We start from the raw sequence: 22,400 nt of genomic DNA, 5'->3' as shown, positions 1-22,400 counted from the left end.
ACTCTTAGATAAAACCTCCCTAGCCTTCAAGACTCATTCATATTCATGTTTGTTAAAGAAAAGAGACAAGTTTGAGGGAGGAGCCAAGTCAGGCAACAAAGTTAGTAGTGGGGGTAATGTAAAGTTGTGAACCATTTAGATGAGTTTGAGGAAAGAGATGTCAATCGGTCGGGCTCGGGCCGAAATTGTCGGTTTTGTCGGCTGAAAAACATCAAAACACCAGACCCTCCATCGACCAGTTAGTGACTACGAGTTGTTCGGATTCGGTTTCTCGTGTGATGATTTTGTCGAGTGAATCGGGTTTCGGTCGGTAGAGATTTATTTGGACAGCTATACATATCTCAATTGGTTTCTCAATTTGTTTTGGGGCTTTTAGAGATTTTTTATGACCTTAAAAAGTTTTTACATCATGGTTCAACAGGATGTTAACTTTTAACTTTCTTTTTTTTAAGGCTAAAAAACACTTTTGGCCCCTGATGTTTCAAGTTTGTGCAAATTCTGCCCTTACTCTATTTTTGTCGACGTTTATACCCCTCATGTTTTCAAACAGTGCACCGTCTACTCCTCCATCAGTCAAACATTAAAAAACTAACAGAATGAGCTGATTTGGCTTTTCTTTTAATATTTTTTGGACCTACCACGTGAAAATTACAAGTGAAATTGGAAAAAGGGGCATGAGAGATTCAAACTCAAGACCTGTAAGTAGCAAAACATTCATTTAACCAGTTCAGTTACATACATAATTGATATATAGATCAAGCAAATTTAATTTATATCATTTCCTTGATCATCATTAACTTCATATACTCTTCTTCATCTCTCCAATCCACTCAGGAACCTCTCCTGAGAAAGCATGACTGACGGAGGGGTAGGCGGTGCACTGTTTGAAAATATGAGGGGTAGAAACGTCGACAAAAATAGAGTAGGGGCAGAATTTGCACAAACTTGAAACATCAGGGGCCAAAAATGTTTTTTAGCCTTTTTTTAACAACAACAAATATTTTCCAACTTAAATTCTATTAATTTCACCTATTCATAATTTTATTAAATTGTTCGAGTATGTTTATAAAATTGTTGGAGTATATTTATAATTCATTTGTACTCCTTTTTCTCTATTCTTATCACATGACTGCCTTTTTTTTTGGTTGAATTTCTTAGGGAGTTGCTCACCTAGCATATGCTTATACATAAATACTTTGAATGCTCTCTGCCTTCTGGCAATCAACATTTTTTTCAAAGTAACTTATTTATCTTACCTTTGAATGTACCCACCAATGTAATTTTTGATTTTTAAGATTGCAAAAAATTCCGTCGCTTACGGATATCTATCTTAAGCGACATTTTTACCCAAAGTGAACTTCAAAATTCAATTTAAAAAAAAAAAGAACTTCAAAATTCAATAATTCGTTAAATTAGATTATTTTTCCAAAAAATAAACAGAGCATATATAAATGTAATTGTTGAAGCTGTACATACAGCAGCATACACAATAGCCAATAGAGTCAAAAGACTCAAAACTTATTACTGGAATTGACTTTGACCCATGAAGTATTTTCTTCTACCCAACTTGAAAAGTTGAAATCAATATATATATATACCAGAGCAAGAAAAAGGAGGAAAAAATAACTTGGGCATGCATGTGCTTGAAAATTATTTGCGGAACTCCCTTGTGATCCACTCTATAATGTTGATAGATTTGTATATATCATATACAAGTTAAGTACGACTCCATCATAGGCTCAAATTAAGTTAACCAATGAGGATCAATATGACAAACTTATAAAGGACAAAAAGAGAGTAGAAAACAAAAGCTTGATATTGTAAAGATGCTAAAAGAAAAATCTGCAAAAGAATGCCTTAACTTAATACACAAGTGATGGAGGAGCCCACTTTGGAATATGATGATTAAAGTTGGTTTAATAACTCAATATTAATCCTAATTATTGGCCTAAGCAATTTGTTTTCGGGTACGAATTAATCTCTAAAGCAATTTGAGTTGCACAGTTTAACCAACTACCCACTCTACATGACTAACACACCCACTCCATTATAATTTGTGTTTACTCATTATCTCACATACCAAACTTGGATTGAAAATAGTTTCTTTTCCCCCACAAAAATCATTCTAACTTGCTCACAAAGCCAAACAGGAACCTGATATAACCCCCTTCTAGGCACTATTTGATAGCTATGCTCTGAAATATTAGAAGCTGCCACTCCAAAAATTTGGGTTTGGGAAGAAATGAGAAACCGTATGGAAAGATTTGTAGTTCTTCCATTCTCTTTCAGGTGTGCTTCTCATTCAAGTGTGGAATTAGGTGCACCCAAAGAACCAGAAGTAGATTCGAAAGGCCCTATTGTTTCAGGTAAGTCTCTCCTCTCTGTGATAATAGCATGTTTAGTTTCATAATTAACACAACGGATTGCACGTTTATGCAGAAGCTAATAGTATGTTTGAATCAGCTACTTTTTCATAGCTACTCTTTCATCAGTATCATCAATTCTAAAATTCTGAAACTACTCATAAACCACAATTTTGATTTTGACTTCAAAATCAATTGTGGAAGGGGTTTCCAAACTTGTACTAGGACTTGTAGCTTCAGGCCAGGATTGATTCTAAAACATTTCATCGTGGAACCAAACATGTTATTAGTGTCTCTCTATTCATTTTTCTTTCTAGTTGATTGCAGTGTTATCTCTAGCTAATTTGAGATATTTTGTCATGTAGGAAGACAAGAAGGACAAGATAGATCAGTCATCACAGCCAAAAGGAAGAGAAGCAGAGTTTCTGGGTTTCTGGTTATACCAAAACCAAATGTAGCCGCTGGCATACAGAGATTAATCAGGAGTATCAAGAGTTTGTCACAATTATTTTGTGAGTATAGAACATTTTTTAATTTGCTTAATTTATTTATATTTTAATTACTTTTGTTTGTTATGAATTATGTTTAATTGTTGTTCGTACATGGAATTTCGATTCGCAATACCCGACAAAGAATCAAAGAAATATATAAATCATTTTTTAAATGCATATAATGTATGGTTGGTGCATGTTTTTAAATCCACTTCTGTATTATTGTATGTGGATTGTTGCAAAAATAGTATTTTGTTATCATATAGTGTAAATTTTTGGCAATTGCGTATGGCATATCGCATCCCATAATTAAAAATGATTTTGACCAGCTGTCTAGTATGCAGACACCACAAAAATTAGCAAAATAATTGTACTTAATTTCAGTGACTAGATCTTAGCCCCTAATTATTATTACTATCTTGAATTCCAAAATCCAAATGCTTCATCAATGTTTCATCATGAGACATGAGACTAATAAGGCATAGCACAAATGGTAGATAGTTTAATTTCTTAAACATTTGGTTCAGAGTTCGACCTCTGAGCATTGTGTATAGGAAAATAGATTTTGGAAGAGGCATATTCACTTAACGTGGTCTCATAGTCTTAAGGGATTAATCACATGACTACCGAATGTGATAATAACTTGGGAAACCAAAAGGTTCACCCTTGATCAAAATGACTATGTCCAATAACTTGAATGAAGATTGATCGAATTCAAGTGAATGACTATTTTACTCATTCGAAAAACTACATATATCACTTTCAATAAATATTTTTCTCAAGATTCACACTTGTAGCTTACTAAACCAACATTTTGTTGGCAAGTGAATGACTATCTGAAACCATTTTTATTACACGTTTTTATGTTTCCTCCCATTATTTTGTAGATTTCACATGATGTTATATGATGAAAGAAAATCTAAACGCATTTTTATGAGGAAAGAAACTAATAAATTTATATTTAAGCTAAACAAATGTTGTAAAAAAACTCTCACTAATTCAATAAATAAATTATATTTTGAAAAAGTTTCATGCTTAACTTTAAAAATAGTTACCTATTAATGATTCAAAAAGAGAAGAAATACACATGTTAAAAAATACAATGATTGAATTTTTTAAGTGAGGTTAGTTTTTCCCCTTAGCAATTGGCACAAACCTACTTAACAAGTGCCATGTTTATTGTTTAATGTTAATTTGTGCTACTTCATCTCTTTCTAATAATATGTTGAATTTTCTCTTCATTTCAATTTAGTTTACAAAGAGAAGATCGAGGAGAAGGAACCTGAGATGGAAATTGGGTATCCAACAGATGTGAAGCATGTAACACATATTGGACTTGATGGTTCAACCACTACAAACAATGTTAGGGGTTGGGACAATCTCAAGGCACCTGAATTACTCTCTTTATCTCAAATTTCATTCAAGCAATTTGAATTTGCCATGGCTACACAAGCTCACCAACCTCAACCTCTTGTTAATGATCCTTCCTCAAATTGTGGCTAAAACACTTGTGAAAATGTTGGGTCCTCCAAGTTTCTTCTTCTAATTGTAGATTAATCATGATTGATAATGATGTACCTAGGAGTTCACATTACACAAGGGCACAACAATTGAAATTCATGGATATTTGTAATTAATCTCTTTGGACTCTATTTTACTCTGTTCTTGAGGTTGGCTTTAAGCTTCATTCCCTTTTTTTTCCAATATGAAAGGCTTCAATTTTAAGATGAGATAAAGTTTTTCTATCCATAAATTAATTTGACAATTAAAACGAAAAAACAATTCCCTGCATCTTGGTAGACACCAGATGACCAGAGGAAAGTTCAATGCAGCCAAGACATACCATTCATGTTAAGTTACATATGTTGTTGCCCCATCAACTTGAATCACATTTCCAACTTGGTAATGATGCAGAGAAATGAAAGACAAAAGGCAATACAATTGTAAGCAAAAGTAATTAGTCAAAGTTAAAATCCCCTCTGAAGATTGCAACTGCGAATTGCCCAGAAAAAGTGTAGTAAGGTGACCAATCACACTTTGTCACCCTAAAAGAAGAGTACAATTCTTTATTTTTATCTACTTATACTTGATGAGTTATGATACATTCACGCCAAACATTTTTCTCATTTCTCTCTATTTTCTTCTGCGGGTGAAATTTGGGCATGAAGTCATGAACATATAGGTTTTTCCAACCTTGATTGTGTTCTCAAGGCTTTAATCCAATCAAGTTCAACTCTGAATTCACCTGGTTCAGATCTTGCACCTAGGACACCACCCCCAACATTGACTGACAGAGACATGCCCAGAACACGTACGGGATCGATTCATTTTTATTTCTGCATCTATTACATTCCCTCTCCAAGTAGGTAAATGCCGAGCTAGAGGAATCTGATCGATCAAAGAAATTATAAGAACATATCCATGACGCAAAGTATTGAAAGGCTAAACTACAAGGCTTTTTGCAAGAGCAAAACTGTCCAGAAATGAAATTTTAGGGCCAGTAAGAGGTAATTGATCCACCTCCCTCAGAATACAAATGTTACTTGCTTAACTCTTTGCATGGAATTGAATGAAGCTGAGTAAACATTTTTCCGACCGTGGAGGCATCAAATCATGAGGATTACCACCGGGGGTAACTATCGTTCCAATGCAGAAAGAGAGTTAGAGAAAGAATCAATCACCATCCAACATGTTCATGTAAAGTTACCTAACAATTTCAGTAACAGTATGAATGAATGAATGATGAATGAGTTATGAGTGAATGTAGAAAAACACATATCTCTTTGGCTAACCCCTTAGTTTTAAATATCTCGGGTGAGCTGAATACTAGTTTTTTCACATTTCATTCACCATTACACCTAGGTGAAATGTGAAGAAAAGAGAGAGAAATTTCAAATTTGTACTACGACAAATAATGTAATAAGAAATGCAGAGAGAATAAAAAGAAAAATGAGTGGAAATATGATGGAAGAGAAAGAGAAATGTGAATGAATCATTCTTCAATGTGAAGTGCAACTCAATTTTTAAGGTCGCAGTAAGATTTTGGTCCTCGTAAAATGACCAAACTTTGTTTTTCATCCCTCATTGTCGTAAACTCCGGAAAAATTCCTAGAATTCATAAAATAGTTGGTTTTGGTCATCATCGGATCGCTGGCTCAGACCAACTTGTCATTTGTCACCGTTATGCTTATGTGTCATGCAGCTTAAAAAAAAATTGCTTATGTGTCATGCTTACATGTTAAATCAAGATGGTGTAATTTTTTTCTTTTTATTTAAATTTAAACATATTCACATCATATTTATGGTAGGAAGTTAATCCTACCAAAGAAGAATACTAAGAACCCTAAAAACTAAAGCTAAAAAATAATGAATAAAGATAAAGTGCTTCAATTTTCGAGTTAATCCATTCAGTAGAAAATGAGTATAATATATGATAAACCTAATTTCTCAAGAGTTAAAGATACCTAACATGTGGCATCATCCTAATAAAAAAATAGTCTAAAACTTATCTATTAAAAACGTGTACGAAATAAACTCTAACTATTGAAATTGTAAACTAAAAAATAAATGCCTATGGCCCAATATCTTGAAGCCCATTTAAAGATGGAGCTTTCTATCAAATCCCTTCAACATGGTTGTGGGCCTAAATGAGTTTGCTGGAGACGGGAGTTGTATCCTAAATAGCCTTCTACCAAATTATTAATTTCTAATATTTATTTACCCCAAATTAACCTAACTCAACACTAACCTAACATTTAATTTACCTCAAAGTAAACTAAGGGAGAAAAAAAATCATAATCCATTCCATTCACAATCTCCTTCGACATTCTTTGTCTCAAATTAAGGTTCTTCAAATTCTTCATCGCAGCCTTTGAACCCATGCACCCTTTACCTTTCTTCTTTTTTCTTTGAATTTCCCTATTTACTCTTCGTGATTCACGATATTCCTTCTTTGTAAAACTCGTTCTTCCCACAATGAGAAAGGATTCCCCATATGCTTCTCATTGCTCTTTAGTCTCCATTTTGCGAGGTGGAGTTTGTGGATAAATGCTTCTCTATTTGACCTCCCACATTGAGTTGAACCCAAGTAGAAAGTTATGTTGAAATTGAAAAGTAAGTGAAATGGACATGCTTATTTTGGTACTCATTTTGATTGTTCTAGACATTTTACACTAGTTATTCTATTTTCCCCTTATTTACACTTACATAATGCATAGTTAGTGTATAATTATTATTATATTCTTCAAATTTATAAATATAAGGGCAGAATATGTCATTTGACAGACCATAGCTGTCGGTGGTACCTTCCCTCAAAGCCAGTCTGTTCTCATCTAAACATCGAACACTTTCCCCACAATAAACCTTATACGCATCGTCGGTCACCTATAAACCGTTCGACATATAATCACTTGTGACACTCACGCTTCGCTTCTATTTGATTCTTCCATTTCTCTCTTTCTTCTTCACCATTTCATTCTTCATTCCCACGCACCAGAGATGACGTCGGCGAAACGCACCGCCGTCGTGTTCCTCACCACACTCGTCATCTTCCTCGCCGTGTCCTCCACCGTGGAAGGGGATGACAACACGAAGACACTGGTGAAGTACAAGCACGGGAAGAAGTACTGTGACAAAGGCTGGGAATGCAAGGGCTGGTCCATCTACTGTTGCAACTTGACCATCTCCGATTACTTCCAGGTCTACCAGTTCGAGAATCTCTTCTCCAAGAGGAACACGCCGGTGGCTAACGCTGTTGGATTCTGGGACTACCACTCATTCATCACCGCTGCTGCTCTTTTTGAGCCTCAGGGCTTCGGTACCACCGGGAATAAGACGCTTCAGATGATGGAGATCGCTGCTTTCCTTGGACACGTCGGCGCCAAGACCTCTTGTACTTCCTCGCTTTCATCTTACTTGATTTATTTTTGTGGATTGATTGAATTGAATGTGTGTTTGATTTTTTGTTGAATTCTCAATCTGCATTGAGCTAACTCTGCAAAATTTTACTTCTCCATTTGTGCATTTGGGATCTGCAATCTGAGAAACAAGCATGCAATTATGTTTTGTTATGTGTTGAGGCAAAAATAGAAAGTTATAGTTTTTCTTCTAATGAGTTAAGTAAGGGTTAGTGGGGTGATGTTTATCTGGGTTAACTTAAGTGGGCAATTTTGTAGAAGATCTGGATCTCTAGTGTTTGGAATTTTGAACGAGTCGGGTCAGTGTTGTATGATTTAATTGGTCTGCATTTAGCCTTGATTTGCTTGTTACTTGTCTCTGATCTCGTGTAGTTCTGCGATTAAATTTTATACTTTGAGCTTGATTTTGCTGGAGTGCACGTTTGTTGTGAGGTGTTCGGTGCTATGGTGTTCAATGAACTTGCATTTGGAGATGTGGGTGGGTGTCATGTTAATTTACTTTCTTCGAATGTGTGTCAAGTTACTTTAGATGTAAGGAAGAATAGTTGAGTAATTCTTCAAGCGAGATGAATAAGGGTTAATGGGTGTTTTTTTAGTGTGGGTTAGTTTTTTTTTTGATACATCGGAAAGATAAATTACACCCTCCAGGGATTGATCCCTAGACCTTCCCCTCTCCAACCCACATGTCCCCCCAGCTCTTACCACTTGAGCTATCCTTCGGGGAGGGTGGATTAGTGTATTGAAAAAAAAACAATTATGATTATTTATTTTTGCATTCTTTTAGTTATAATGTAGAAGATGTGTGAACTTTGAAAAAATTGGATCATTGTTGTCTAGTTTGATTGGTCTGCTGTAAACTTCGATGCGTGTCTGTCTTTTTGGTTTAGATTGTAAGAAAAGAGAAAGTGATGAAACTATAGGGTTGTAATTACATTCTTTAGAAGTGTAATGAAAAAGATCTGGATCTATAATGGTTGAAACTTTGGTTGAAAAGATCTTTGAACTTGGATTTGTTTCCTTCTTTTGTAGTTAGGTTGAGTAAAATATATAAAGAGATAATGCTCCAACAGATCATTTTTGTAGTGTTCTTCTTAAATTATGCAAAAGGAGAGAACATGAGTTTTTTGTTTTGATTTATGGTTGACATGGCATCTGACATCTTCGCCTGCATTTCACAAGATAAGAACATGTTTTGGTGAAATTCCATTCATCAGAGACATCTGACTTAGATCTATCATTTATGTTGCATATATTGATGTGTTTGATTCGGTTGTGCTTTAATTTGGACAACTTTGATGGTGATCATTCTTATAATGCTTATGCCAGGTGGTTATGGAGTGGCAACCGGAGGACCTTTGGCCTGGGGTCTTTGTTACAACCATGAAATGAGTCCTAGTCAGAAATATTGTGATGAATATTACAAATTAACGTACCCCTGTACTCCTGGTGCTGATTATTATGGACGTGGGGCCATTCCTATTTACTGGTATGCATATGTTTAGCGCTACTGATAATTGAAGCCTATTTTCCTCTTCTAGATATCCCCACTTTGCCAAAATGCCGCTGGTCAATAAAATCTCAAACTTGTCATTTTAAGGTTTCCCTGATATTCCCGAAGGCCCGAACAAACAGTGTAGCAAATTAATCAGACCCATCAATGGGTTGACTCACCCGACAAGATTTTGTTTATTAGTAAGAGCATTCTCTCTCTAGGAGTGAAAATGGACAGTAGTTAGGTTCTAGTGCTCTCACCAAGACACCAATTAATTCTGATTCATCAGTCATCCTAAGCACCTCAATAACCATGATCATCAAGCTCAATTTGGCAAAGAAGTTATGTCTTGAACTGTCTTTCACATGTAAATGACACATCTATCACATGTAACTTCTAGATGTGAAAGCCTTCAAAATATTATTAGCAGCCCAGCGTGGCAATTATAGGTCTTTCAAATCATCATCAAGAAAAATAGGAATTAATTGAGCATTGCAAAGTTTTGAAAGATTAGTATAAATAATACAGAACCTGTTGCAATAAGGATGAAGTAGAAAAGGGAAAGGCAAAATAGAAAGACAAAATAGAGTAATCAATTGGTTATAGAGAGATAGAGAGCTGATTGCTGGGTTTGTGTAGATGATATTATCATTAATACCAATAAAAAATGTAAATATAATTTATGCATGTACAGGTTTTCTATAACACCAGCCAAATCTTGAACCTGTTCCCAGACTTTTCATGGCTCTGACATTTAGATATATATATATGTGTGTGTGTGTGTGTGTGCAAGCTGTTGTTTGATCTGGATGGGTAGGATATTTGACCATATTAGTAAAATAGCAATCCATGATCATATAAGTAGCTTGTGCGTCGAAATCAAGGGTTTATTGGAGCTTTTTTAATTTGAAATGTAGAATAGGCAATCTGAAAAATATTTACTGGGTTTTATCCATATCTTGATAAAATAGCAAGGTTTGCGACTGACTTGTGTGTTTGAGTATGTATCACAGCAAATATTTTAATATGAGGATGTATCATGTGGGAATGTCTTTTTATGTGAGAATTGTAGTAATAAATCATGGCTGTTAGATCTAAATATGAATGGTCAAGATTAAAAGTTATTTAATTGTCACAACTCACGAGTCACGTGATCACTTAAAAATGTCGTGACTTCTGAGAAAAGTCACATGGTGTGATGTGTTAACTTTGACCATTTGATCCAACGGTTATGATTTATTCCTACCATTCTTGCATAAGAAAACACTTCTCAAATGATTATCACTCTGATTGTTGAATGCGTAAGTTGTACTTATTGGTGTACTGTGAATGCAGGAACTACAATTATGGTGCAGTTGGAGAAGCCTTGAAGGTGAACCTACTGGACCATCCAGAATACATTGAGCAGAATGCAACACTTGCTTTCCAGGCTGCAATCTGGAGATGGATGACACCAAACAAGAAGTACCAACCCTCTGCCCATGATATCTTCGTCGGAAAATGGAAGCCTAGCAAGAATGACACCATGGAGAAAAGGATTCCTGGATTTGGCTCCACAATGAACGTTCTCTATGGGGAGAGTGTTTGTGGACAAGGTGATATTGACCCAATGAACGTGATCATTTCCCATTACCTCTATTATCTTGACCTTCTTGGTGTTGGTCGAGAAACAGCTGGCCCCCATGAATTCCTTTCGTGTGCTGAGCAGGTTGCTTTCAACCCATCTACCAAAGCTGCATCATCTTAAATTAGATAATATTTACTAGCATATGTTATTGTTGTGCCAATCCGTTTCGAAATGGTAAGGTAATAAGGGTTCTTAAAAGTTATTGGTATGCAATAATTTTTGAAATGTGTGGCAGTGTGTGGATTCTTTATAGCTTTTTTCATTGTGCAGAAGTAAAGTCATTTGTAATATCACACTTCTTGAAAAAATCTGTATCTGGTATATATTCATGTTAAGGGCGATTTTGTTATTAATATTCATTCCTTGGTTGCAGATGTTGTAATGTAAAATTGAACTGGATTGTTTAGAACAAATCTACTGTGGCTTTTTTAGTGGTGAAAGAGAGTGTTATTGTGAATGATGCTAGCATTTTTCTTGAAATTATTTATATGGCTAATTTGGTTGGCATGAGGTTGTCCTAGCATGAGCAAAAGTCTTAGGTTGGAGCCCGAGTCCCTATAAATGCAGCTGCGTTATGGTAGGAGGACTCAACCCTTCATAATGGTCTTCCCTGACTCAAACACAATTGTCTTAGTGGATACATGTGGTTTAAACTGAAAAAGAATTACAAGATTAGTGGATACATGTGGTTTAAACTGAAAAAGAATTACAAGAAATAGCACTATCATGTGTCTACTATGGACATTATTCACTTCCAGGTACCAAAAGCAACTTTGGAATTGGTTTTGATGAATTTTTTCTGAAGTCTAATTGCAATGCATAAAGTATGAAGAAGTTACGAGGAAGACTACTCCATTCTAAAGCAAGGCATATAATAGGTCTCCGACTCTCAGCAAAATCTCACCTAGTGATGCTTACAAAGCATTCTTTATAATGTGTATTTTTTTCTACAACCTGTTGAAAATCATCCCCACCAAAGATGGGTAATATGGTTTTTGGGGCTTAGCCCCGCCAATTTACCAAAAAAAAGATGGTAATATGGTATATTACTCTTTACGAGTTATGTTTTGCTCTGATAAAAAAAAATCGTATTGATCCTACCTAATAAGACAAGGTTTCATTAATATACTTCCAGCTAGATTTAACATTTTTTCTAATTCCTGTGGTTACCTCAACATTAATAGCATGTTTGGAAATTCGGTGTCCACTCTCATTCAATCTAAAATTGCATTCAACATTTGCTCCAAAGAGTAGCTGCACGAATCAATTCTCATGTTCAACTGTGCTAATCAAAACATATGGCAAATCTAAAACCAAGAAATCATTAGTCAAACTTGTCTGCTACTGCTAGAGTTACACTCAATTCAGAATTTGGATAAAAAAGTTACATGGTTTTGAAGGTTTAAAATACTCGTTTGGTGTAAGCTTGTGAGTTGTGACCCCCTATTTCAACACATTTTTTTATGCAATTTCAGCTTAATTTGTTTGAACGGTTTGTTTGCCGTTTTCAAAACATTTTTCAATTTTTGAAAACTGAAAACCTGATAAGACATGTTTTCAAAAATTGTATTTGAAAACAGTTCTTATTTTCAATTTTTAAAACTAAAAAATTTAAACAGCTAAAAGATGTTTTCAGTTTCAGTTTTTAGTTTTCAGATATCAGTTTTCTAAATGTTGGAAAATATGTTATTCAAACTATTTGCTTCTTCTAAAAACTGTTTTTAAAAATTATTTCTAAAAACTCTTTTAAAAATTCAAAACTAAAACTGCAATTAAACATATTACTCTCTTTCTTTTCTCAAAAAGAAAGATTACTCTTTTTTTTTTTAGTTTCCGGTAGGTAGAAATCTTAACAATCAAGATCATGCATGTTTGTTAAACAAACGACAAATGTTGGCTCCACTTTGTTTACTGCACCACCAGCCACAAACATTTTCTCAAGTTTGAGTGTAAGTGTGATTGAAATTAGTGCTTTTGGAAACTAGACACGTGCATGTGCTTTGTTCCTCACAATCTAAAACAACCCAAAAATGTCTAAGAATGGATGAGTCTAGAAAGCTCTTAGAATTGAAAAACCTAAATGGATTTGTAGATCATGTTTTAAAATACTTTTACTTTGTAATATAAGATTTTAATTGTCTAATATTATTCAATATTTTTGTAAATTTATATTATAAAATTCACGGTAGATTAAAAGTCACTATCACATGAATCATATTTATATACATGGAATTGTTGAATTGTAAGGAGTATGAACAAAGCAGATTATCTAGCAACTGCGAAAGAAGATGTGTGAAGCCAAGTATATAATTACCATGTTCATCCCTTAGAATAATAGCAATGTAACCTTCGGTCACTCCATATTTATTCTTTTTTATAGTGGCATCCCCATTCAAACCAATGTAACCAGGAGGTGGTTTATTCCACGTGGTAAATTCACCTGTATACTGAATTCCAACAGCATTACAATAAAGCCTTCAAAAACTAAATCTGTATGTGTAAGCCAAATATTGCAAACTACCCCCAACATTAAACAATCTTGGTTTGATTGCAATCGGAATAAATACACTAGCAAGGGACGATGAAATAAACACCCATACCCAGCTAGGTTAATAGCCCAAATTGCAACTCTTAGGGCTCAATTGCTAGTGGTACAAATGGAATTAACTGCCGTCATAAATTTGAAGAGAAGGGATGATGCTCCTGGGATGAAAGGAGATTTATGACATGTAAGACATGTCCTTCTCCATACATGGTTTAATACTCCATTTTGCTTGTGCATAAACTTTGATTTTTGCTGAGGAATTGACTCTATGGACATATTAATAGACATCTTCTTTTCCATACATGGTTTAATACTATATATGGACATTTTGACATAAATTAAAATAAAAATTATTTGATAATAAATCAAAGTTTAATAACTACGGTTGTATAGAGATATTTCAGCACCGATCGTCATAATACTGCATGTTTGATTGCTGTTTTTGAAAATTGTATTTAAAAACTGTTTTCCAATATTATTTTTTAATTATATGTTTTCCAACATTAAAAAATGTAAACTGAAAACTAAAAAAATGAAATAAAAAACATATTTTAGCTTTTCTGATATTTTAGTTTTAAAAGCATAAATTGAGAACTGTTTTTAAAAGATTTTTGAAAACAAACAAGTTTTTAAATTTTCAGTTTTAAAAAACAGAAAACAATTTTTGAAAACTGCAACCAAACAGACTTTAAGGATTTATTTGATTGCAGTTTTAATTTTTCAGTTTTTTTTAGAAACAATTTTCAGAAGAGGAAAACTGTCTCAATTCCAACATTAAGAAAATTGATATTTGAATACTAAAAATAGAAACTGAAAACGTCTTTTAACTGTTTTGTTTTGTTTTTTTAAAAAATGAAAATGAAAAAGATTTTGGAAACAGATCGTACAGGTTTTCAATTTTTATAAATTGAATGAAAACTATTTTTAAAATTGCAAACAAACAAATCTTAATTCTTTTAAAACTCTGAGATTATATTTAATAGGAGCCCAAATATCTTTCAACTATGTGCTGGACTTTCTTAGAGATTAAATTCTATCTAAAATGGTAAGAATACTAAACTCTTACACCAATGCATATTGAATCATTAACTCTCCATTTTACAGAAATTTGATGGATTTGCTTCTATATAACATGACCTTTAAGTTTTATTCCAATCAATAATTAATTAATTGATTGGATTAGATTCATGCTTTCTCTTTGTATCAATTAATAGTGAATACCACATGTATTTGATTCATGTTTTTAACATGCTTTGACTGTGCATGGACAGTACAAATCTCTGACCACCTTTGATTTAATTCTTCAATAGATTTGACCATTTGAACAACCGCATCTAGAAGAGAAGAACACATCAAAGTAATGATAAATAACTAATAACTAATTATGTAATTTGGATATTTTTATCCAAAATTAAAACCGTATTTGAACCAAACTAGAGATACCTTATCCTAGGGGTGTAATCGGACATGATTGGTTCGGATTTAGGGTGTTTAGATGTTCGAACTGATCAAACATGTTCGGTTTGGATTGGATTGGATTTTTTTATTTTTTATTTTGGAACCGAACCAAACCAACCTGAACTCAATTGGATTCGTTCGGCTCGGATTATCAGATTTGAAATAAAAAATTATTATTTTGAAATTTGCACGGAATTTATTATAAAAACGTGAAAAATTATGAAAAAAAAAATTAGAAATTCCATATTATCCAATATATCCAAAACAACAACATTTTATAATGACATAATCGATATAATCAAACATAAAAAAGACTAAAATCAACATCCAATACAAATATAAATAGGCAACAAAATATAAGTATAACGTAAAAAATATTAACTTAGGTCTTAGAGTATTGGTACTACAAGTTTTCATTAAAATAAAATAGGAAGCAAAATGTTAAATAGTAGTGAGTATGTCTTCATATCTCTTCAAATGTAAATTATGTAATGGGTTGGAGTTTTTTGGTTCAAGTAAAAAAAGAATCTAAATACCATTGGGTTGGTTAGGATTCATCGGGTTCTCAATCTCTGAATCCGATACCCGAACCGATGGTAATTGAATGCAGTAAAAGAAATCCGAACCGAACCAATGATCCAATCCAACCCACCATAATGTGTTCGGATCGGATCGGATCGATTTGATCGGATTCACAGATCGGACCGTACCCGCTTACATCCCTACTTTATCCACACACGAAATGTTGAGAGGTTAACATTATCATCAATATATATTTGAAAAGAACAACTTCTAGCATGACGTGTCGCTCTCACAGGCCAAGTTAGTGACGTGTCGCTCCCAGATTAATTCTCACCTAATATTTTACATGTAAGCTCTTTCTCCTTGGCCTCACTTGCCACATGTGCCCTGATTTTTCCTTACCTTATTTCTCCTTAATAAAAAAATACATTTTTAAATTTTAGATTTGATTAGGATTTAGGTTTTTTATTTCTTGATTTTATCTTAATTTATTTTTGATTTATTTTTAGAGTATTAATTAATTTTTATGGTATTTTTATTGAATTTTCGGATTTTTAATTAATTCCGGATTTTATGAGTTTTTATCGTGATTTGCTAGATTTTGATAGTTTTTATCTATTTTTATTTAGTACATTTTTTAATTTTAGATTTGATTAGGATTTATGTTGTTTATTTCTGTATTTTATCTTAATTTATATTATTATTTATTTTTAGAGTATTAATTATTTATTATGGTATTTTTATTGAATTTTTGGATTTTTAATTAATTCCGGATTTTATGAGTTTTTATTGTGATTTGCTAGATTTTGATAGTTTTTATCTATATTTATTTAGTACATTTTTAAATTTTAGATTTAATTAGGATTTATGTTGTTTATTTCATGATTTCATCTTAATATAAAATCTGTGATAAGTTATTTAAATCAATAATACATCCCATCAGCAAAAACCCTCTTAAAACCCTGCCTACCTCCACTATCTCCTCCATGGAATTCATCTCCTCCATGCAATTTTCATCTCATCTCTCCACTGAACGGAACCACCCCCACAAAATCGTCTCATCTCTCAACGGAACCACTTTGCCATCGACTTGCAATCGCATCCCTCCGATTTGCTGCCTTGGACTGATTGGGAAGGTTGCAGAGGGAGGTTTCAAATTATTTTCTTCCTTTGCTTGCATAATATGTTATGGTTTTATTCAATTTTATTTTACTTTACCTTTAACTTTCATTCACTCATGTTTGACTTCAAGGTCAATTTCGTTCATCACTTACCCACCAGATAGACTTGAGAAAAGACTTTCAGGCATCTTGAGAGTAAGGAGAAGCTGAATCTAAATGTACTAGGTTTATCCCCGTTTGTCCGTGCGATGCACGGATAATTTTTTACGAACTACACTATTAATTACAATTATTGAGTATTTGATATATATGGAATAATATAATTTTCTAAGACATACAGTTTTAATTAGTCAAACACTTCTACCGTTATTATCTTATGTTTATGTTTAAATGTTTTATCTTTCTTATATATATATGAATTATATGAGTTTTAAATGTTAATTGTGTTTGACCCCCTTGTTGACTTGTAATTTGGGGCAGTCTTGACTGTAAAAGATAAAAAGTTGGCTGAAATATAATAACATATTAGACTATGAGGGAGATATTTGAAACTAAAATTATACACATATATAAAAGTAATGATTTATTCATATCTCACTTTCATTACTATCTCATTTTCACACATTTCTCTATTTTGTTTTCTTATATATCTAAGGTGGATGTGGATAAGAAATGTCAACAAAACATTATTTCATGAGTCCAAACCACTAAAGGGCAATAATAACAGCAAAATTTCTTCATATCTGTTACTTCTTTCATAAGTTTTTACTTATAAAATATTTATAAAATTATGAATAAAAGTTCTTAAATTATAATAAATTTATTTTTATATTAGTTTTAATATGAAAATATTTTTGTACAAACACCATGAGAGCATTTTACCCTGTAACTTAAATGTAAATAAGGCTTAAATATGTTTCCGGTAAAATTAGGGTATTTTGGTTTCTATCAAAGTAGGTTATAAAGAAAGTAGATCGGTAATATGGAGAAAGAAAATATGACGTATATTGTATTGGTATTCTTTTAAATGAGGGTAATTTATGAACACAGTTATGAATTTATTATTATAAACTAATCCTATCAACCTTTCTTGAAGGTTATAAAACAAAGTCAATATGATTTATAAAATGGAAGATATGAATCTAATCCTTTTAGGAGAAACCAAATAGCATTGGAATTAGTATATGTAGAAACCTTTGATGTTGAGAATGACTTCTCATAGATGATTAAAATTGAATTTCAAATGATGGATAGTTAAGCAATTAAATAACTAATTTTTGACAACTACAACATATATTAATAGAGAGAAAACCCATGAGAACACTCCTCTCATGCTAGCAATATTTCAAACAATTATTCTACATTGTTCTCTGCAGTCAACACTCCTCAAACTATACCCCGCTGACACTGAAGAAATTGAATCCTGGATAGAAAGAGACACTGGAATTCCACGCAAAAGAAAGTTGATGCACTGCCCAGACTCTAACAATAAGCTTAATCATTTGCTACACATTGGCATCCATGATTGAGAAAATGAAAAAAGAAGAATCATAAGTTGGAGATGCAATGAAAGAAGAATCAGAAAGCAAAGCAATTAATTAGGACAAAGGAAGAAAGAAAAAACTAACCACCAAGAGAAAGTGAGTTCGTGATTGAGCTTGAGAAGAGATAAAATTCTGAACCTAAACAATAAAGTGCAATAACATTAGAATTTGTAAGTGACTCTTAAAAGATACTTTAACAAAGATTAAAAGCAGGTATCAAAAAAACAATATTTTTTTAGAAAGACAAACAAAGAGTAAAATCACTAATGAAATAAATCTCATGCCTATAAAATTCATTTAAGAAATTCTCCAACTATCTCCAATGGCCAATTCAGTTGAAAAAAATGCATTATCTCTCAGAATGATGCTTTGATAACAAATCTATTCCTTTATCCGACATCCAACAATATGGTATTAATTCCTCCTAAGCCTAAGTTTGAGATTTATTAACAGCATCTTTTAGATCAATGGCAACCTTTTCTCACTTGATGTCTGTTCTTTCCTCATCTAAATGTTCCTTGAGTTCAGCTATATTTGACATTTGACTGTAAGCAGAAGAGACATTGTTACCACTGGTAATGAAGATACTTCTCAGTTGTATATAATTTCAATTAAGCTGAAATATGCAATTAGAGGTTGAGTTCTTAAGTATGCAAAAATAGCCATGTAGAAAGGAACACTGCAGACAGAAGATGCAGAAATAAAATGTTGCAGCACATCTGCATTACAAATGTTCATCTGCATTTTTAACCTTGAATTACATAAAAGCCCTCCTATGGGATGAGTAAAAACATTGCATGCATCCACAAATGAACAGAACAGAAGTCATTAATTAGAAACAGACTATCTGAGGATTGGCATTGACTATCAAAACTAAAACTACAACATTTAGTTGCTCCGTGACAGCACTCTAAACTTTTGATGAATCCATTATTCTCTTTATTGTCTTGCACAATAAAACATATACACCATCAGAGAATTTCTCAGCAACAGATCAGATATCATATCTTCAAAATTAGAGACAAAGAGGGTATAGAATAAAAATAAAGGGTCCAAGAGAGAAAAAAGCAATATCAAGCTTTAAATTCATGATATTTTATTGGGAGACCATAGCTAAACAACAATATAGAGACTATGTAATAGGTGTAGATAATCAATAGCTGTACACATACTGAGAAAGAAAGAAGTGATAGGTCTTACTCTTAGTATAAAATATAGAAATAGGAGCATTTATACCTGAACTTGAACCAAGAAGAAGACTAAATGGCGCACAGGAAGGAGACACTTAAGGATGAAAACCATTAAAACAACAATGAAAATGACTCTTGTAATCTATCCCTCAAACTATCACGGGAAAACTGAAACATGGAAAAATAAGTATGATGCCTGAAAAAAAACCAACTCAATTTTAAATGATAAAGACTACTTATTTATATCTTGATTCCTTAGCAAGTATTATAAATGATTAGGATTTGCCAAAATGTATGTGTGCTGTTGGAGCCAAATTAGCCCCTAAGTTTTTTTGGAAAATCCAAATATATATAATCAAGGCAAAGCCTAAAGAAGAGTTACATGATAGAGGCAAAATAAAATACACAAATAAAAGAGAAATAGCAAAGGAAATTAGATAATGAAAGCATGTATAAATAACAGTAACACAAAAGAACAACTGCAGCACAATTGTCTATATCCTCACTTCTAGTCATGTTCCAAGGCAGCAATGAAAAACGAATCAAGGGGCAGGGCACACAACAAAAACTTTGCATTAATTCAGCAAGGAGAACAACAGAATTTAACAGTAGCAGAAATCAGAAGTGGATAAATACTCCTGGTCACGATCAACCTGAGAAAAGATGGCTCCAACAACTGTAAATCAGCAAGGAGCACATCTGAAAATAACAGTAGCAGAAACCAGAAGTGGATAAAAATAAAAACCACTCTCAACCTTAAAAATATGACATTAATTTCTAAGGGTTAAGAAGAAACCTAAGATGAGCCATCTTGCAAGGCCTTCCCCCATTTTGGGGCTTGTCATCAAGTTGTCCTTGAAAATTCAGTGCACCAATGCCTTCTGCACATTTCTTCTCACTGAGACTTGCAACCATAACCTGTACATGTGGGTTTACAGAAAGAAAGAAAAAACCATTGCAGCATTAACAACTTTTATCAGAGGAATGTAAAGTGTAAAATGGTAAACTTTTGTCACAAGTTCCGGCCCCATCAAACACTTAGATCTTAAAAGAGTACCTATTAAAAACAACATGTAATATAGTCATCATCAATTGAAATTACTAAGAATAATATAATTAAACTAATATAATTAAACTAATATAATTAAACTAAGGTCTAGTTGCAGAATTAACATTGTGAACATAGCAAAAATGATAACACAGCAAGAGTTTCATATTTGTGTGAATGATCACTCACTTAAGGCCCTTGACCAATAATGGAGTGCAAAAAGATCATGTGTAAATGTCATGCAAATTAAACCTAATATCAACGGAAGCAATTTAAGTTCATGTTTTCACCTTTTCCAGCTTTCCAAATTTTCTATCTGTTTTCTGTCACTTGAAGAGTGCATAGAATGTTTCAAAAAACATTTTATGGTTTTTAAGGTCAGAATATGACTAAATCAGTTTCCACTATGGGGTTTTTAAGCATAGAACTCATATCCAAATATTCTGTCACAAGCTTTCAATCATATAAATCAATATTTTTGAGTTAAGTTAATAAGAAATTTAGCCTATGATGTACAGACTGTAGAGATGTATGAGTCAACCTTCATATTTATGTTTGCTACCATGATATTGTAACAAAGGTTGAGCTCAAATAGCCACTGAATACTTATTTAAATTCATGATTTCTTCCATGCTATGACAAATATTTCTTCATTTACCTAATAGCACTACAAAACTTCTCACTTGCAATTTAGTTCCAATTTATTCCACAATTTCTTTTATGTTAATGCCAATATCATATAACCTTCCCATCCTCAGCAATTACACATTTACACAGCTGGCAACAGATATTACAGTTTGCATAAATATAGTAAGTAAGAGCAATAATCCTCCAATTAAATGATAAGCAAAAATTTCTTGCAATCTTACTCATTGCAGTATAACATCAAGATGAAACATGAACGAAAATTCATTTCAACCAGTTTGACAGCAAACAAATAGCAAGTAAATCTACCTAAAATTAAAGATAAATTATTACCTTGTAATCATGTTCAGCAGCACGATAAGAACCGTTGTTATCCACCAACACAAAAAATGTAAAAGTGTATACATTTCCTTCAACTATGTCCCTTTGGAATTTGCTCATCAAATACTTCTTGATATTTGCCTCTATTTTACACCCCTGAAATTTATGATGGACTTTTAATCAATACAACAGGATCAAGATTTCTAAAAAGAAATAAGTAACATCAAATACATCAAGACAAAAGTACCTACCTCTGAATCAATCAACACAAGCTGCAAAGCATATGGTTTGGAAGGTTCAGCAGCAGGTGACATCTCCCATTTCCTAATAACTCTTGCTCTGATCTTCCATGCTTGTCTACCAGGGCATAAACTTCGAATGGAATTCATGTGTGCAGGTACAGAGTAAATAAAAGCACAGTTAGAATAGAGGGGGGTTTGAAGCAGAAAGATTGGGATATGAGAATGATGAGATGGGAGTTCATAACTGGGGTATTTATAGCCAAAAAAACACCTCAAAAAACTGAGAAAGAGATATCCTTCAACACATTACAGTTGTACGAAATATATTAAAAAAAATGGGGATTGGGATTGAAACTGACCGTTTGTGGAGGGTTCAAGCTCTGTTGATGCATTCAACGATAGTAGTTGGGGTTATCGTGAAGAAGGATGACAAAGGAACAGTTGACCATTTAAGCTGTCGATCAGCGATTGGTTGTACCATAAACGACGACAAGGTTGGCTTGAGATACACATCTAGCGGCGGCCGAAAGCAATTCTTCATCAGATCAATCAGAAGAGACTGTATTGATGGATTGGTGAGAAGTAGATTTAAAGATGAAGGCTAACACGGAAGCCATCTAGGGTTTGAGTTTCACGTGGAGGAAAAGGGACCGTGAGAGAGAGCGCTCGAAATCATAGAGAGTAGGATAGTACGGCGGAGTTGGTGGAAAGGGAGAGAAAACACGCGATAAGAGAGGTAGGGTTGATGAGACAACGGTGAAGAACAGGGTTGAACGAAAACGACGTCGTTCTGATTTCTGGGAAGAGAAAAAAAAAATTAAGTAAACAACGGCTGGACACGTGTCGCTCGGTCATTGGCGGTTATATAGCTACAG

General features: G+C 33.3%; 3 protein-coding genes and 1 long non-coding RNA gene across 4 annotated transcripts; 2 read left to right on the top strand and 2 right to left on the bottom strand.

The window, feature by feature from the left end:
* Positions 1–1,967: 1,967 nt before the first annotated feature.
* Positions 1,968–4,535, top strand: LOC130728779 (CRIB domain-containing protein RIC4-like). The gene is made up of 3 exons (XM_057580347.1): positions 1,968–2,366; positions 2,729–2,875; positions 4,107–4,535. The coding sequence occupies exons 1-3, from the start codon at positions 2,243–2,245 to the stop codon at positions 4,355–4,357; spliced, it is 522 nt and encodes a 173-aa protein (XP_057436330.1). The 5' UTR covers positions 1,968–2,242; the 3' UTR covers positions 4,358–4,535.
* A 2,702-nt stretch (positions 4,536–7,237) lies between these two features.
* Positions 7,238–11,346, top strand: LOC130728778 (chitinase-like protein 1). The gene is made up of 3 exons (XM_057580346.1): positions 7,238–7,745; positions 9,097–9,256; positions 10,598–11,346. The coding sequence occupies exons 1-3, from the start codon at positions 7,352–7,354 to the stop codon at positions 11,007–11,009; spliced, it is 966 nt and encodes a 321-aa protein (XP_057436329.1). The 5' UTR covers positions 7,238–7,351; the 3' UTR covers positions 11,010–11,346.
* A 6,533-nt stretch (positions 11,347–17,879) lies between these two features.
* Positions 17,880–18,989, bottom strand: LOC130728777 (uncharacterized). Its single transcript, XR_009015784.1, has 3 exons — positions 18,555–18,989; positions 18,164–18,217; positions 17,880–18,040 (listed from the first exon to the last, which is right to left on the bottom strand). It is a non-coding gene; the product is annotated as an uncharacterized LOC130728777 (long non-coding RNA).
* A 963-nt stretch (positions 18,990–19,952) lies between these two features.
* On the bottom strand, positions 19,953–21,907 carry LOC130728776 (uncharacterized). The gene is made up of 4 exons (XM_057580345.1): positions 21,535–21,907; positions 21,296–21,439; positions 20,066–20,187; positions 19,953–19,968 (listed from the first exon to the last, which is right to left on the bottom strand). Exons 1-4 carry the CDS (start codon positions 21,670–21,672, stop codon positions 19,953–19,955), a joined length of 420 nt encoding a protein of 139 aa, XP_057436328.1. The 5' UTR covers positions 21,673–21,907.
* Between the last annotated feature and the right edge of the window lie 493 nt (positions 21,908–22,400).

This window comes from Lotus japonicus, chromosome 1 (assembly GCF_012489685.1).
Source record: "Lotus japonicus ecotype B-129 chromosome 1, LjGifu_v1.2".
NCBI classification, from domain to species: Eukaryota; Viridiplantae; Streptophyta; class Magnoliopsida; order Fabales; family Fabaceae; genus Lotus; species Lotus japonicus.
This window is presented reverse-complemented; position numbering and strand designations above follow the sequence as displayed.

Excerpts from the sequence above, each read along its gene's own strand:
- LOC130728779 (XM_057580347.1), top strand. The coding sequence starts at position 2,243 with ATGAGAAACCGTATGGAAAGATTTGTAGTTCTTCCATTCTCTTTCAGG. Across the intron at positions 2,367-2,728 it reads GAAAGGCCCTATTGTTTCAG|GAAGACAAGAAGGACAAGAT; the intron begins GTAAGTCTCTCC and ends TTTGTCATGTAG. Across the intron at positions 2,876-4,106 it reads GAGTTTGTCACAATTATTTT|TTTACAAAGAGAAGATCGAG; the intron begins GTGAGTATAGAA and ends ATTTCAATTTAG.
- LOC130728778 (XM_057580346.1), top strand. The coding sequence starts at position 7,352 with ATGACGTCGGCGAAACGCACCGCCGTCGTGTTCCTCACCACACTCGTC. Across the intron at positions 7,746-9,096 it reads CGTCGGCGCCAAGACCTCTT|GTGGTTATGGAGTGGCAACC; the intron begins GTACTTCCTCGC and ends TGCTTATGCCAG. Across the intron at positions 9,257-10,597 it reads GGGGCCATTCCTATTTACTG|GAACTACAATTATGGTGCAG; the intron begins GTATGCATATGT and ends CTGTGAATGCAG.
- LOC130728776 (XM_057580345.1), bottom strand. The coding sequence starts at position 21,672 with ATGAATTCCATTCGAAGTTTATGCCCTGGTAGACAAGCATGGAAGATC. Across the intron at positions 21,440-21,534 it reads TTGTGTTGATTGATTCAGAG|GGGTGTAAAATAGAGGCAAA; the intron begins GTAGGTACTTTT and ends CATAAATTTCAG. Across the intron at positions 20,188-21,295 it reads CTGCTGAACATGATTACAAG|GTTATGGTTGCAAGTCTCAG; the intron begins GTAATAATTTAT and ends CCACATGTACAG.